This window comes from Perognathus longimembris, chromosome 28, assembly GCF_023159225.1.
Source record: "Perognathus longimembris pacificus isolate PPM17 chromosome 28, ASM2315922v1, whole genome shotgun sequence".
NCBI lineage: Eukaryota > Metazoa > Chordata > Mammalia > Rodentia > Heteromyidae > Perognathus > Perognathus longimembris.
In genome coordinates this window covers 51,498,220-51,516,290 of record NC_063188.1, presented here as the reverse complement: position 1 = coordinate 51,516,290, position 18,071 = coordinate 51,498,220, and the positions used below count along the sequence as shown (strand labels likewise).

The following is an 18,071-nucleotide window of genomic DNA, read 5'->3' as shown; positions in this document are numbered from 1 at the left end:
TTTGAATGTTGAATAAGATAATTTATGTAACATATTTGGCATAGAAAATTGTGTGTGTGTGTACGCGCGCATGTGTATGTGTGTGTGTGTGTGTGTGTGTGTGTGTGTGTGTGTGTGTGTGTGGTGTGGCTTGAACTCAGGGTTTGGGCACTGTCCCTAAGCTTTTGTGCTCAAGACTAGCGCTCTACCACTTGAGTCATGATGGTTAATTGGAGATGAAAGTCTCATAGACTCCTACCTGTGTAACTTGGAACCAACATCCTCAGATCACAGCCTGTTGAGTTGCTGAGATTATAGTCATGAGCCATTGACTTAGAACATTTTTAGTATTAGTTTATCATTGTCATCATCAAAGGAAAGCAATATGAAAAAGTTTAAAGGATTTCAAATTGTCTGTGTAAATGGAAAAGAAATAAGTTCCTTTATTCACAGTATGTCAGAAATAGAATGAAGTTCAAAGATTTGCTAATCCACACATCTCTGTGCCAACTGAGGAAACTGAAGCTCATAGAGATGACATGAGACTAATATCACACAACTAAATAGAAGTATAACTAGGAGTAAAGTCCAGGATTCTTTACTTCCCAGGAAAGTTTTTGCTATATCTTGATAGCAGCACCACCCTAGTTATGGGTTACATTATTCAATTACCAACCATGTGAGGCTGAGCTACAAAGATCAGTGAGAAAAAAAAGTCACTGTTGATTGAATTTAATGATTTCAACATGAGGAATTTATGTAACTCATAGATGAGTGACCTTGAAAAATTAACCATCACTAATAAAATACTGTGAGAGAGATTAGGATTCTAAAGTATTTAAGCAAACATATCCATTCATTTCTTCACAAATACATTTTATTACAACAAATGACTGTTAACAGGATGAAGTTGCTGCAGTCCTTTCTGTAACTAGGTGCCACTGAAAGTACCTTCTGTCAGCATATTATTCACTCTGGGTATTCTACCATCATCTTACCTCATTCTATAGACTTCTAAGAGACATTTTACCAATTGTTTTGAAATTATATTTAGATGGGTTTCACCACTTATAATCCCCATAAATTCATACTGCTATAATTTAAACTCATGTTATTCAATACTATGTGCCTCATCTGTTTGGCTCATTAAGCTACCATCTTAATACTTTACTTTTTCAAGCTATTCCATGTGTCCTATAATATGTCCATGAACCTTGTTTTGGAAAACCCTTCTTGTTTTAGATGATTAATGTTAATAATGAAGGCTCAAGTAGAATCCAAAATAAACAAGTATGGAATAAATGTACCATCTTTCCAAATATTAAAACTTTAATATTTTAGTCTTGGTTCAAGAACACTAATTTGCCCTTTAAATATGTATGATCTCAATGTTTGAATAAACTTTGCCTATAGTGGCATTGATAAGTGTGTTTATGTATAATCTGTGAGCAAACACACTGGAGAGCTTTATTGAGTTAATAGATGTAAGCTTATAATATGTTACAAATTTTGTAAATTCTCATCATAAAAGCTACTACTCACCTTGGCTAGTAAAGTTCACCATGTTTTATTTGCAGATGTAATCAGATTTGAATTGGTTAGCTGGAGGAGAGAGGTACAATGTGTAACACACCTTTAGGTGCCACCTCCTCTCAGATTGATAGTACCAGTCCCAGCCAAAAAACAGGTAAATTAATTGTTTGAGCCAGGATCATTTTTATGCATTGCTGATACATGGATAATTGGCATAGCCCTTTGGGAAATCAATTGGGCAGCAGCTGTTAAAATGAATAATGCACATAATCTATGCTCCAGCAATCCTTCTTTGTGAAATTTTAGGGCATCACTTGCATTGCACAAGAAAGCTCATGGCATCAGAATGGAAATGTAGAAGGTATTGAAACCTTGAACCACAGGGAAATGAGTGAGCTAGCTACCAAACAAATATTGTGGAACACTAGTAATTTAAAATAATGAATTAAGACATATATCTAGTATGTAATACAAGAGATACTGTTGACTTTGAGTTGTGGAATAGTGAAAATAACAAATACTGCTCTTTATACATACATCTTTATACAAAAATAAAATGAAAGAATAGTTAATTCTTGGTTAATGTTGTGAGTGAAGGGAGAATAATTAAGAATGTAAATAGAAAAAGCATCCCTTTCTTTTCTTATAAGTACTGCATGTTAACCAACTGTGCCACTGGAGTCAAACCTTTTCTTTTCAGTCTCCCTGAATCTGCTACTCTTGGATAACTGGGCCACACCCCTCAGTACATGGTCTTATTGGTAATTATTTTCCTAAGTGGAAGAACATGTATTGTTTAGTCTATAACCTGTGATCCTGGGAACATATTCAGAGACCCGAAACCTACATTACTACTGTTGAAAGGGGATGGGGAGGGGAGAATGACAAAATGTAACAAATTGAGTAACAACAAAAAATGAATTAATTATACTTGACATTTTTTTTTTGTTGTTTTGTTTTTTTGGCCAGTCCTGGGCCTTGGACTCAGGGCCTGAGCACTGTCCCTGGCTTCTTCCCGCTCAAGGCTAGCACTCTGCCACTTGAGCCACAGCACCGCTTCTGGCCATTTTCTATATATGTGGTGCTGGGGAATCGAACCTAGGGCCTCGTGTATCCGAGGCAGGCACTCTTGCCACTAGGCTATATCCCCAGCCCTATACTTGACATTTTGAATAAGTGCATATTAACAACACATGATGGCACACATCTGAACTCCAAGCATATTCTGGAGGACAAGACAGAATAGATCACAAGTTCAAGGCCAGCCTTGGATACATAGACACTGTCTCAAAATAAATAAAATTGAAAAAGCAGAGAGCCTGGTGGCTCATATATGTAACTTTAATCAGAAAACAAAATTTGGGAGGATGATGCTTTGAAACCAGACTAGGCAAAAAGTTAATGAGACCCCATCTCAACAAATAAGCAGTGCATAGTGGGCATCACTGTAATCCTAGCTATGTGAGACTCATACATTGGAAGATGATGATCTAAGGATAGCATGGAGGGAAAAAAGCAAGATCCTATCTGAACACTGTCTGGGGGCATGACTCAAGAAGTACAGCACCTGAATAACTAGCATGATGCCTTGAATTCTAGCCCCAGAGCTGGAAAGAGAGATAAAGAAAGAAAGAAAGGGAGAAAGAAAGAAAGAAAGAAAGAAAGAAAGAAAGAAAGAAAGAAAGAAAGAAAGAAAGAAAGAAAGAAAGAAAGAAAGAAAGAGAGAAAGAGAGGGAGGGAGGGAGGGAAGGAAGGAAGGAAGGAAGGAAGGAAGGAAGGAAGGAAGGAAGGAAGGAAGGGAAGGAAGGAAAAAAGGAAGGAAGGAAGGAAGAAAAGAAGGAAGGCAGGAAGGGAGAATCATGTTACATTTACATTGCAGTAAGGCCTGTGTGTATGAGACTTAATGTTTTCCTTATAAATATGTGATCCTGAGTTTTAATGTTTCCCTTGTCAGAAAGAATTTTTTTCTAACTGCAGGAAAATATCCTGGACTCATGTCAATATGTTTTAAATTACAGTAAAATATGCAAACATTGAATAATTTTAGCAATCCTGCACTCTGGAACTGAAGGTGCAGCTTTGTGTTAGAAGCTCTGGGTTTCATCCCTACCACCACCACAAAACAAAAGCAAAACAAAACTTCAAACTAGTAATGTAGCATTTTTTATATGAGGGGAAATACAAGCAATATCAGCATGATCAGTAGAAAGATCATTTTAGCTGATTATTAAAATCATATTCTTTTACTTTCATGGACCAGTTTTTTGTTGTTGTTGTTTGTTTTTATTTTTTGGTTTTGGTTTTATTTGGTCATGGGGCTTGAACTCGGGGCCTAGGCACTGTCCCTGAGCTCTTTTTGCTCAAGGCTAGTACTCTACCACTTTGAGCCACTATGCTACTTCTGGCTTTGGGTGATTAATTGGAGAAAAGAGTCTCATAAAATTTTCTGCCTGGGCTGGTTTTGAACTGTGATCTTCAGCTCTCAGCCTCCTGAGTAGCTAGAATTACAGGTGTGAGCCAATGGCACACACACAGCTTATGGATCCATTTTTAAATTCTAAAGCCTACTCCTTGAAATTAGAGTCAAATCAGATAAACCACATAGTTGAGTTCACTTGAAGTAATTTAAGGGCAACAGTCTCAGTAAATTTTCAAAGGTGGTTTCTTGTATTGGCTTTATAATTTTTAATGTTTTGCTTGATAAAAATTGAGCCAATTAGAATGTAAATAGCAAAGATGAGATGTATATTAGTAGAGTTCTCAGAGACCAATGAAAATATTACAACATAACAGTCCAGGGATGAAGTACTGCTGCCAAAGTGCAAAATGACTTTAAAGATGGCAAAGGTAGCCAGCCATGTGCTATTCTGAGAGATGGGAGCTATTTCAAAATGCCCTTTGTTGCTAGGCACTAGTAGCTTCCGCTGTAATCCTAACTACTCAGGAGGCTGAAATCTAAGGATCATTGTTCAAGAACAGCCCAGGCAGACAAATCAGAGAAACTTTTATCTTTTATTTACAAGCAAAAAGCTGGAAGTAGAACTATGGCTCTAAATTCCGTGAGTAAAATAGCCAGGCAAGAGCACAAGGCCTTTGAGTTCAAACTTCATTACCAATGTACACACATACACAAAAATCATTATGTAATGCTTTTACTACTTACTAATAAGATTATTATAAAAATAAAGGAAGTAATATCTCAGGATCTTAACATATACAAAAGACACTGGCTCAATAACAATGTCTAAATCTTTTATTTCTCTACAGGAACTCCATTCTCCAACACTGAAAATATCTACTTGTACGCCTAGCACTCTACATATAACCCAAAATGCTGAACAGGTAAAAAAAATGTCATGGATTAAATTAGATTTGTTTTTCCTCCTGTTTATGGAACTCTTTTTTTATATTTGGAAGCAATCTAGGCCCTCATAAATCTTTAAATATTCACAAAATGTCAGAATCCTAAAACGAAGGAGTAGATTCTCATATATCAGCTCAGCTCACTACAGGTATATGAAACCTGTGTATGAATCAGATTTTACAGATTTATTGCTTTACTCAATCTGATTGTTTTTAGTTGAAGTACAGTTTAATTTTTGCTATAAACCTCCAAGTGATTATGGATATTTTAAGGATCCTGATTAGAAGACAAATAAAGTATGTAGATCTTGGACAGTTTGAGAAACAGACTTTGTGAGTACTTTCAAGTCTACATTCAGAGAGAATATTTTATATGGTCAAAACTTGCCCTTCTCATAGGTACATGATTTAAATGACACATAGTGTCTACTTCTCTTAGCCCTTGTGGCCGAATGACCCCACTTTTAGACTTTTTTGGTTTTTTGTCTTGTGTCAGTCCTAGAGCTTAAACCCAGGGCCTGGGTGCTGTTCCTGAGCTTTTGTGCTCAAGGCTAGCACTCTACCACTTGAGACACACCTCCACTTCCTGCTTTATTGATGTTCAATTGGAGGTGACAGTCTAATGGACTTTCATGCCCAGGCTGGCTTTGAACCATGATCCTCAAATTTCAGATTCCTGAGTAAGTAGGATTAAAGTCTTGAACCACTGGTGCCAGCCATGCCTTACTTTTTAACCTAAGCATGATGTCCAAATTATATATATGTATATATACATAAATAATATTAATGTTTTAATATAATTTAATAAATATGTATTTAATTAGATAGTTTCCATATTTCAAGAAGTAAATTCTAACAAAAGAAAGTATAAAATGCATGGGTTGTGGTTATGTGAGAGAAGAGCAAAGGAGTGAGGAATTTAGAGGATCAGGGGGAGGAAAGTTCTTTTTTTTCAAATTTTTATTATCAAACTGATGTACAGAGAGGTTACAGTTACATACATTAGGCATTGGATACATTACTTGTACTGTTTGTTACCTCGTTCCTCATACCCCCCTCCCTCCTCCCCCTTTCCCTTTCCCCCCATGAGGTGGTCAGTTCACTTAGACCAAACAGTTTTGCAAGTATTGCTTTTGTAGTTGTTTTTTTTCGTTGTTTTTTTTTACCCTGTGTCTCTCAATTTTGGTATTCCCTTTCAATTTCCTAGTTCTAATATCATTATACATGGTTTCCAATATAAGAAAGTTCTATTTTTAGAAAATAGTCGCACACAGAAGAGGTTCCAGGGTATGAACATGGATAGGATGGAAACACATGGGCAAAACTGGTTTTAGAACTTGAGTGTATAGTAAGGGAAATGTGACATTATTCAGAATGAATTTGGAGATTATCAAAGTGAACTTTTCTTACCACTTCCCAATTTGACCTACACTATACAACTAGATCAAATAAAATCATGTATTCACTGCAGCAAATGTTCGTTGAGTGCTAAATTTGTGTCAGCATTAGACATGGAAAAATAAGGCTCAATCAGTATTCTCATAAAGCAGTCAGACCAGAACAGCATTTACAACTTACATAACAAAACCATAGGATGGTGAAATAAATGCTGCATTCAACTTAGAAATGGATCCCCGCAGGGACATCAAGGTAGAATTACCTCAGAAAAATAAGTCCATATACCTCACAGTATACTCTGCTCAAATCCAGCTAGACAATTGTATCAACTGTGCTATTTTTCATAATGAAAAGCTTTCAATTGAGTTCACTATGAGTTTTACTTCTGGTAGTAAAAATATGTTTATTGTAGAAGAATTTAAAACTATAAAAGAATATAAAGAATTAACGAAAATCATAAATTGTTTCCTCATCCAAAGTACTTCTCTTAACATTTTGTGCTTTCCTCTATTCACACATACCTTTAAGATCACACCAGATTTACAGTTTTATTTTCTCCCTTAACTTTATCTTTTTTGAACTCTATTCATACAAAATTGTATTATTTAAGATTAAAGACGATTTTTACTATATGACTTTTCTATACCACTCCTGGGCATCTACCCAAAAGGATGTAAGTCTTTATACAATAAAGATACCTGAACAACTGTATTTACAGTAATTCTATTCATAAAATCCAAAATATTGAATCACCTTATGTTCCCCTCAACCGATGAATGGATAAAGTATAGGTGGTATACCTGTATAATGGAGTATTACTCATTCATAGAAAGAATAATAAAAATGTAAAAACAGAAAAAGACATACATGTACAACGTAATCAATAACTTGAGCCACTGCTATAGGCTGCTACCTTCCCTTTGAACGACACTCAAAGTTGAAGCTGGAAATATATAAGCCCATGGTCTAGCACTGCAACCACTCCATACTGTTCTTGGAGAACACCAAGTAATTGCCCATCACTGTTGCTATAGTGACAACGTGCAGCTAACCACCATCCTCGCTATGTAGGGTGGGTGTGATTCAATATGCACTAGGGATCCATTGTTTCTAAGAAAAGCAGAGGAAAGAGACTCAAGCTGTCAATGTTACTAGCAGTTTTGATACCAAACTTGTATAATACAAATGTGACCTAAGCTTAATCATTTTCTGTGATACTGTTCAAAACCTACTGAGAGATTTCAGAAAGAAATGGACTTAGGGAAATTGAAGAGAGAGGGAATTTTGCAATACCTACCTTAAACCAAATGTTATTTAGTGATAGAGCACCTTGCTGGAATCTCAAATTCCAAAATTATTAGTAAAAGTAGGGGTGTATATGGGGTTTTTAGAGACAAATTTGAGGCCGGGACTTAAATAAGCTTCAAAATGTAAGATGTATTAGCATAGTGCTATGGTTGTGTTAAAGTATCCCCAAACTGGAAATTTTTCCCACATACTGGTAGGTTAAGAAGAGTGCACAAAGTTCACATTAGACATAAAAACATGTACATGTACATGTGTTGATCTTGAACTTAGGGCTGGCATGTTCCTACACTTTTGTGTTCACAGTTACTATTCTAACACTTGAGCAACGGATCCACTTCTGTTTCTTTGTGTTTAGAGATAAGAATCTTAAGGACTTTCCTACCCAGGCTGATTTTAAACTGTGATCCTTAGATCTCAGCCTCCAGAGGAGCTAGGATTGCAGGCATGAGCCATCAGCGCCTCACTTGTTTTATTTTAGTATATTTTTTTTTACCTTTTTTTCTTAACAAATATATTCCCAGTAAATAAATACAAAGATGGGTGAAGTATTGGAAATCCTAATGGTTTTTGTGTTTTAAGGAAGATTAAAATGATCTTATTTTTCTAATGTTTTATTGAATGATTGGGTCTTGTGTGACAAGAAGTTGCTGGATGGGTCTATCATGGAACTTAAGGACAATAAAGTGTTGGTTCATGTGCACTATTTTACTTGCAAAATAAAGAGGGAAGAGAATGTATAATAAAATCATAATAAGCCTGAAAAAAGAAAGTATGGTGACATATACCACCAAATGACTATAACACATGTACTTACTACAGTGTTGAGCATACAACACCTTTTCACAGGATTTTTCTAAGACAAATTTATTAAATTGTAAGATCATGTAACATTCAAAATGACTTTAAAATGTTTACACTGAAAATGGTTTCCTGTCATTATGAATGGCTCTCTGTCACTAAAGAACTATAATTACGTGTCTCTTTTAAAATCTTTTCTTCACAGGAACTCCATTCTCCAACAGTGAAAGTGACCACGTATCCACAGACCACTATTAGAAGATACATAGTAAAAAATCATGAGCAGGTAATATCTCACACAAACTTCCCAACAGCATACATTTCCTTACAAATTGAGAGCTCAAACTACAGGGTTGAATCTGTGACCAGTTCTTTAAAAGAATATTGTTGGGCTTCTTTCTAGTCATTACTATCTAACATGTCATCTGTAATTGCAAACAACCCTGCTCTTTTACATTCTGATTCAAGCAGCTTAGAAAATTCCAGGGTTATAAACACTTCCTATTTCTTTAGCCCCACCCTTGTATGACAAGAATATTTATGCACTTTGAACTAAAGAGAAAAGGGACAAAGTTCTTTTACAGAGTGCCCATAAAAACATTATCAACTGTTATATAAGGAGGTGGGGATATTAGCCTATTTAGATTTGCCTTTGAGATATGGGCTAGGAAGAAGAAAACTAAAAGGAAAAATTCAGAATAATTTTCATGCTTTTATTGTCTACAGTGTTTGTGAACAGACATAGTAGAAATGAATTATTTAGACAATGACATTATTCTTTTACTTCCTAAAACATGTAACCCTCCATTTCACAAAGTAGGATAATATTTGCTGTCTCATTTTGAGGAAAAAATTAAGCAAACCTTTTCCACACAGTTGTGGATATGAACAAGTACACACATGTGCACACCCGTGCTCACGCATGTGCACACACACATGCACATGCACAAATTTTAGATGCAACAAGAATTCTATGAGGTGCTCAGGGTATGAGTTACACAACAGGAATGTGATCCAGATAGGGATATGACATTCTTGGTCTTGCTCTTTATTTCCCTCCTTTTATATTTGTCCAGAATTGGGACAAGTGGAAGATTGCTTTGGACATTTGGTTGAGTTTTTATGAATTTGTGTGAACAAGGAAATACGATGTGCTTATAGCTAAAGAATTTGCTTGCTCTTCCTTTAGCAGAAGCAAATATTTAAGCAACAGAGTAGGTTAAAGAATCTCTGGCTTAGTGAGTGAATGTGTATGTCTCCCTTCTCTCCATATTTTATAAAAGGGAGTCTTACTATGCTGCTGAGGCAATTGAACCACCTGCCTTAGCCTCTGTAGTCACATATCATGCCCAACTACAGTATAGCTTTTTGTCATTTGAGCAAATGTACTTTATACTACCTTTGTCTTTCTTTTCTTTCTTTCATAGTAAGGTCCAGAGAACAATTTTTGTTCCTTTTTATTAATCTTTTTTTCTTTATTGTTAAAGTATGGTACAGAGGAGTTACAGATTCATATGTAAGGCAGTGAGTACATTTCTTGTTCAACTTGTTACCTCATCCCTCATTCCCTCTTTCCCCTCCCCCTTTCCCTCTCCCCCCAAGAGTTGTGCAGTTGATTTACACCAAATGGTTTTGTAAGTATTGCATTTTGAATGGTTTGTCTTTTTGTCCTTTGTCTCTCAATTTTGATATTCCCTTTCCTTTCCCCACTTCTAATACCCATATAATCAGTATCCAGGATATTCGGATGAGATATAGGTAGCAGGGGTACAACCACAGGAAGGGAATACAGGAGACACAAAACATAACAATCAAACAAACAAGTAGTCAAGAAAAAAATTAAAAAATAAAAAGGTACGGTTTTCACATGGCATGTTGATAATAATTACAACAGTGATATACTCTGGTCTCCATAACGTGGAGTTCATTTCATTTGGCATCATCTTATGTGATCATATGGGTGTAGCTATTGGGGCATTTTGATCTTCTACCATGACTAGCCTAATCATGTACTAGCTATTCCCTATGAGGGACTTCATAGGGTTTATGTTTCTTTGGGTCTGGGTCACTTCACTTAATATGATTTTTTCCAAGTCCTTCTATTTCCTTATGAATGGGGCAGTGTCATTCCTTCTGATGGAGGCACAGAATTCCACTGTGTATATGTACTACATTTTCCTGATCTACTCATCTATTGAGGGGCCTCTAGTTTGGTTCCACTTTTTAGCAATGACAAGTTGTGCTGGTGGTTTTAGTGTGGTCTTGCTTGTAGTCTTTTGGGTAGATGCCCAAAAGTGGGGCTGCTGGGTCATAAGGGAGCTCTATGTCTAGCTTTCTTAGGAACCTTCACACTGCTTTCCAGAGGGGTTGAACAAGTTTGCATCCCCACCAGCAATGTAACAATTTTTCACCATGTAAGAATTGTTTTTCTTGCCTTGTATATATCCAGAGATTCTAAATATCATTTGGATTCTAATCAACTTAGTCGGGTTTTCATGTGATTTTGTGTGAATCTGTATTGATGAATTAATGAGAAAATTAAATTTTAATATTTATTGATTATATACTCCAAGTTTGGCAGCCTAAATATTGTATTCCATTTAATTGTAAGAAAGATGAGGCGATAGAAGCTCAGATAAAGTAGTTATTTATCAAGGGAATATATATTAACTGCCTACTGTATACCAGAAATAACTAAGAACTAGAAATAGAGCAGTGAAGAAACCTAAGATCCCAAACTTCTGGAAACTTAAGTTCTTTTTTTTCAGTCATGGGGCTTGAACTTGGAGCCTGGTGTTATCCCTGAGCTCTCTTGCACAGGGCTAGCAGTCTACTACTTGAGCCATAGCTGCACTTCTGGTTTTCTGGTAGTTAATTAGAGATAAGAGTCTCAGACTTTCCTGCCCTGGCTGGCTTTGAACAGTGATGGTCAGATCTCAGCCACCTGAGTAGCCAGAAATACAGGCTTGAGCCACCAGACTTAAGTTCTTAACTCTTGCCAAAACATTCAGTTATCAAGTGACAAAAGTTGAAACTGAAGTTGACAAGTAAAGAGCTGGTGGGAAACTGGGTAGTAAATTAAAGGCAATTGATGATGTAGATGAATTAGTCCCCACAGACTTACCATGTGTCCCCTAATCCACTGTGTACTCAGAAAGGTGGGAAAATTAGACGTATGAATGCTTTATAGCTCATATTAGAAACACAGAGCTTATCTCTGCAAATACTCCATTTTACACAGACTGTGTTAACTACAGTTTCTCAGCAGCACCATCAGAGGATTGAGGGAAAAGATTCATTTTAAAGCTTTAACTCTTTATTGAGTTTAAAGTTTAAACAAATTTAAAGTTCAATGGTTTGTGAGCAGAAATATAACTGATTTGCAAAGCAGCTTGAAAATTCTGTCTAGATATATTCCCCTATTTTATTTCTAAATATATATTCCTTTTTTGTATGCTCTTCTAAATTCCTCCACCCCAGAGAAGATTCTAGTTTACTTACAATATTTATAATAAGATGATCCTCCTAAATGGCAGCTTTATCTTCTTTCCCCTCCCACCTGGCCTAATCTTTATTTTTCTTCTCTGTAATTAAACTGATCTGAATCCGCTTCTCTCATTATGATTTCCTTCTATGTCTGTTCAACCTTTCCAGCCTTTTTGTTCTTGGCTGTTCCTGATCTTCATCATTCTCTATTTGTCATCATTTTAGAATTCATGTATTCCGGCTGATTACTTGATCCACAAATGAAGAAGATACTTTTGCTCTTTTGATGGATTGAATCAATTGATATTTGTCAGTTTCATCCATTTTTACAGTTGGAAACTCCTACTATGGGGAGGATATTCTATAGCTTTCAAGTTGAAACAAGAAAATGAGACATGCTTCCCAAGTCAATACTGCTTAGGGAAATGAAAGGGAAATAGGATATGTCCACAAATAGCTATGTAGATATATGGTGGGATGAATGACAGATGCCATGAGAAATATACAGATAAAAATCTTACTGGAATTCAGGTATTGAACATCACACATTTGTTTGAGGAGGGGAGAGATCAAAGAAAGATTACCATGACATTTAAAGTAATGTTATGTTTAACATTCTTTAGCATCCTTCCCTAGTAAGGAAACTAACATTTAAACAAATGTAACTTTCTCAAGCATTTTCAAATTCTCTCTCTTCTGAGAATTGTTCCAGAGATAGTTGTAAAAAAGTTTGTTGTTATTGGACATGGAGACTGAAAGAAAATCAAATATGACCCTAATAGTTCCTGGAGATACTGGTAAAATTGTGGCTCAATTGAAAAGATTTAGAAGAGATGGGGAGGAGAATCTCATTTGGGAAAAGAGAAAATGGTGAGATCTGTATTCAATAGTGCCATTTAAAATGCATGGAAGACATGATGCCAAATATATAGTCAAAATATGTTAGAGAAATGTCTCATATGAGACCAAAGATACAAGATTGAGTGAGATCACTGGGGGATAATGGAGAGGGTTAAGACCAGAACTTTGAGAAATATCTACTGTAATAAAACAGAAAGGTGTTATCAGAGAAGGATGTGTAACAGTAATTAAAACAAACAAAAGGGGCTGGGCTAGTGGCAAGAGTGTTTGCCTCATATACATGAGGCCCTGGGTTCAATTCCCCAGCACCACATATACAGAAAGAAAATTGCCAGAAGTGGAGCTGTGGCTCAAGCAGCAGAGTGCTAGCCTTGAGCAAAAAGAAGCCAGGGACAGTGCTCAGACCCTAAGTTCAAGCCCCAGGACTGGCAAAAAAAATAAATAAATAAAAATAAAACAAACAAAAAGGAAATACCAACCTGCTCAACAGACTAGGCTAGGGAAAATGATGTTTGAGAACAGGTTGGCAGTTAAAGTGATAGTGAGAATTAAAATAGAACAGTTTCAGTATAAGGGTGGCAAAATTCAGATACAAGTTAATGGGTGAGTGTATTTTGAAAAGTATATTAGTCAAAGCAAGGCAAGAGGAGAGAGGAGAGAGGAGAAAGGAGAGAGGAGAGACAGAGAGAGACAGAGACAGACAGACAGAACGAGCCTAACCCCCCAAAAAAGCAAGGAGAGATACACTAGTAGCTGAAGGAGAAAACAGAATCTTGGAGACCCTGGAAAATTGGAAATGAAAAGAACTACTAATAAGAAAGTCTAAGATGCAACAGAGAAAAGAGACAAGAGGGGATAGAATTCCAGGTACATATAGAGAATTAAATTTGGGACAAAAAAGAAGAGCATGCCATTCTTCTTAATGAGATGGTAGGGTTAAAGAATGAAGAGAAGATGTGAGCTATTGAGAAGTATATCACATTAAGTGCATTCTCTTTCTGCATAAGTAAAAGGACAGAGAAGAAATATGAACACAGAAGGTTGGGGAAAATTAAAAGATTTGTAACTGTAGCTAAAGGGTATTTACAGAGAATGTGATGAATGCAAGGATGATTACAAAGGATGGAAAGTATACTTGAAATCTGACATCTTGAACTTAAAATGCACATACATTTTTAAAAAAAATTTCTCTCTAGCACAGCTTTGTGGCCTGGGAACAGTGAAGATGATGTTAGGGATTATAATTTCATTACATGTGAGAACTAGTGCCAGAGGTTCTAAAAGTAACAATTACAATGATAAGGTCAGCCATTTTGAAAACACCTGTTTATTTTTAGGGTAGATCTGGCACCAAATCAAATGAACAGATTGAGCCAAAGAGGCTACCAGAACAGTGAAACTCTCTAGTTGCTCATTTATTGATAAATCTAAAACTTCCAATTAAAATTATTTTGCTGATTATTTGCTATGATATATTCATGTTAGTATTTGTTTCTACTTTTTTATACAGATGGGTGAAATAATAATATTCTACATTTGGAGATCTGTTTTTAAATGCCATTTCAAATAATATAAAATGAAAATATATTCTAGGGAGAACTAATACCGTTAATGTTTAAACCATCTTCTTTCTTTTTTTTTTTTTTTTTTGCCAGTCCTGGGCCTTGGACTCAGGGCCTGAGCACTGTCCCTGGCTTCTTCCCGCTCAAGGCCAGCACTCTGCCACTTGAGCCACAGCGCCGCTTCTGGCCGTTTTCTGTATATGTGGTGCTGGGGAATCGAACCTAGGGCCTCGTGTATCCGAGGCAGGCACTCTTGCCACTAGGCTATATCCCCAGCCCCCCATCTTCTTTCTTTAAAAACAGTGGCATTCCAGATGCTGGGGCCTCTCATCTGTAATTCTATCTACTCAGGAGGCTGAGATGTGAGAATTGCAGTTCGATGCCATCCTGGGCTGGAAAATCCAAGAATCACTTGTCTCCAATTAACTACCAAAAGCCAGAAGTAGAGCTGTGGCTCAAGTGGTAAAGTACTTGAGCCAAAAAGCTCAGGGACAGTGCCCAAGCTCTGACTTCAATACCTAGGAGTTATGTTGATAACATGAACAAAAAACACATACAGTACTACAATATTTATAAAGAATTTTATTTCACAGAGAAGAAATTTTCTTTTTAGTGCTATTTGTTTTGCTACAGAGTAGAAGATGCTTAAATCTGTAGATAAAGGCTCAGCTTAGTCCATTCCTTCTTACCCAATCGTCTGCTTATTTGCTATAGTGCATTCAAAACTGATAAAGCTCCTCCCCCAGATAAGCTTATTTTTATATATTTGAAACTTAGGTATTTTAGAAACATTAGAATAATATTCTCAAAAGTTATTTTACGTACAGGATAAATTTATAATATTACAATACTGTATTATTTTCACAACAAAATTTAAGTTATCTTCAAGTACATGTACAAAGAGGTTTCAGTTCCACAAATCAGATTATGACTACAGTGCATCTTGATCAGTCACCCCTTCCATCCTTCTCCTTAATTCTTCTTTCTCCCATCTCTACCCTCAAGTTATATGGTTCAATACATAATATAAGGACTGCATTTGTTCACCCTTTCTCCCTCCATTTGTGTATGCCTCTTCTCTCACTGTTTTAGCTTTCTGGTATTTATTTGTTAAGCAGTTCATTAATTTTTTCAGAGATAATACTATATTATTAAAATGACATTTGCATATTAAAGTTAAAGAATAAGAGCACCAAAAATATACTATTTTACTTGATACCCTGTACTATGATCATTTGCACAAACAAAGTGAATGTAAGAGGATGTTAATGATTTATCTAAATAACTCATCTGTATGTGATAGTGTAGGAAGAATGTTTTTAGTTCAATTTTATGGCTTTGAAACTTTTTTCTACTAGGACTATTTCCACTGATTTTAATAGTTAAACTAAATGGATATATACTAGTCAAAACTGAATCCACTTTGTAGTTATTACTTGTTGGCCTCTGAAACATTTTTACATTTTGGCTTCTTAAGATTTCCTAAAAATTCTCCTTTTCATTTCTATGATAACTTTCCCTTGATTTTCAGTGTAATGTCATATATGTTAAAGGCCTTGCTATGTGTTATGGAGAATATGAATAAAATGAATCAGACTTTAGTGTCATATAGAAGCACATAAAACTCAATTTTCAGTTTCTGATGTTGGTAGCATTAGCCATCTAGCATGCCCCTCAATTTCAAGGTCTTAGAGTGATTTCTGAAATGTATTGTTCTTGATTATTAAGATCATATTGTACCTAGTCTGATCGTTCATATTTTTTCCTCTCTAATCTTCCTGATGTAGACTTTGTTTACATTTTAGGGCTTTTTTGTGCCAGTCCTGGTCTCAAGGTCTGGGCACTGCCTCTGAGTTTTTTGCTCAAGGCTACCACTTTGGCCACAGCTCCACTTCCAGCATTTTGGTGGTTAATTGGAGCTAAGAGTCTCATAAACTTCTAACTACAATCCTCAGATCTCACCCTCTTGAGTAGCTAAGATTATAGGTGTGAACCATGGGCACCGGTATTATACTCTTTTTTAAAGTACCTAAAGTCTTTTTTCTTTTTGTTGTTGTTTTGTTTTTTGCCAGTCCTGGGGCTTGAACTCAGGGTCTGAGCACTGTCCCTGGCTATTTTTTACATAAGGCTAGCACTCTACCACTTGAGCCACAGTGCCACTTCCAGCTTTTTCTATATATGTGGTGCTGAGAAATCAAACCCAGGGCTTCATGTATATGAGGCAAGCACTTTACCACTAGGCCGTATTCCCAGTCCCTAAAGTATTTTTTCTATGTACAGAGCTAGTTTTTATCTTGGTGCCTTAGATTTATTTTTTTTTTCCCTGGGGCACATGGGCTTGAACTCAAGGTAAGCACTCTACTACTTGAACAACATCCCGGTAATAGGGAGATTAGATCTGGCCAGTGCCATCATTAGCTGTGGAGGAACTTCAGGTTGACTCCAACTCAGATTAGAGCAGAAGCCAACTCCATCTCCACTAAGCCCTCACCCACCCTATCCAGGGAAGCTCCCCTTTATTATGATAAGTTATGTAAATTGACCACTTGAGGCCTGGGAGCTTCAAGGGAACCTGTGCCCTCCTATGAGTAGGCATATCCACCTGCATCTTGTGAGCCCCGCCAAATCCATGCGCCAATTCTAACTAGAATGATAGGTTGGTTCAAACAGATACTAGTGAGACAGAATGTAACTCTATTGGCCACCTGCGTGCGGCCTAACATGCTCTGTAAGTGTTGTATCTTCATTGGTCACCTGCACGTGGCAAGTTTGTCTGTGATGTTTGCCTTATAACCAGGCTGGAAGGCCACATGTACACACGGTTCCAGCTCCCGAGTCTGGGCTTCACACGTGTTGGGGAGGGGTGGGGAGTTCCAGCTCCAGAGTCTGGGCCCTGATCCTGCACACATGGTCGGCAGTTTCGGCTCCCGAGTCTGGGCTGCGACCAAGGCTGGTCGGCTCACTTTTTGTTCACTTTTTACTTCCCCAATAAATCTGTCTTTTTGGCATCTTGTAGCTGGAAAGTGTGTGGTGGACTCTAGGGGGAACCAGGAATCCCCTCCCTTGGGGGGGACCCCGTTTCATTGTAGCGAACCCCCACTCTACTTCAATCCCCACCTTTAAAAATTTTAGTTATTTTTCAGATAAGGTTTTGAACATTTGTTTATGGTTTCCCTTCCACCAAAATGTTCTTATCTCTCCTTCTCATGGAGCTGGGAGTGCAAGTGTGAGCCTAGAATTTCTTTGTTTCTTTCATTTGGAATACCATTTTTCCATGTCTTCATATTAAAAAAGCACTTTAGCCCTCTTTCAAATGCCATCTGACCTATATCTCCTCTCTGAGCACTTCCAGATAGAACTGAGGTTTTTCTCTTCTGAAGGCCATCTTGTAAATCTTTCCTCTATATTGTTATTAGACCTTGCCACTTTCTACCTTGTATTACAGATATTTGTCTTCATATATTATCCAAACTAGGAAATGGTGAAATTTCTGTTGTAAAGGGTCACATGATAAAAAATGTTAGACTTTGCTGGCTATGTAAGAACTCAGATGCTTTTTTGCTTATATTTCAAATCTTAAAAAAAATCTAAATATCACTCAGCTTAAAAACACTACAAAAAAGTTGTCTTCTGTGGTTTAATGAGTATTGATCAACATTAAATGTTCCTGATAGTAGGTATGACTTATGTCTCATAGCACTTAGCAAAGTACATTATGTGTACTAAGCACTCAAACATGTATTACATGATCATACATGAACATTAAAGATATTTTTATAAAAA

The 18,071-nt window shown here is 36.6% G+C and overlaps 1 protein-coding gene across 1 annotated transcript in view; it reads left to right on the top strand.

Moving 5' to 3' along the window:
* The window catches only part of Pof1b (POF1B actin binding protein), an 86,499-nt gene that overhangs the window by 13,523 nt on the left and 54,905 nt on the right, over positions 1 to 18,071 (top strand). Inside the window, exons 3-4 of the mRNA XM_048336136.1 lie at positions 4,780 to 4,854; positions 8,585 to 8,665. Of these exons, the coding sequence (XP_048192093.1) occupies positions 4,780 to 4,854; positions 8,585 to 8,665 (156 nt within the window). The remainder of the gene's footprint in view (positions 1 to 4,779; positions 4,855 to 8,584; positions 8,666 to 18,071) is intronic.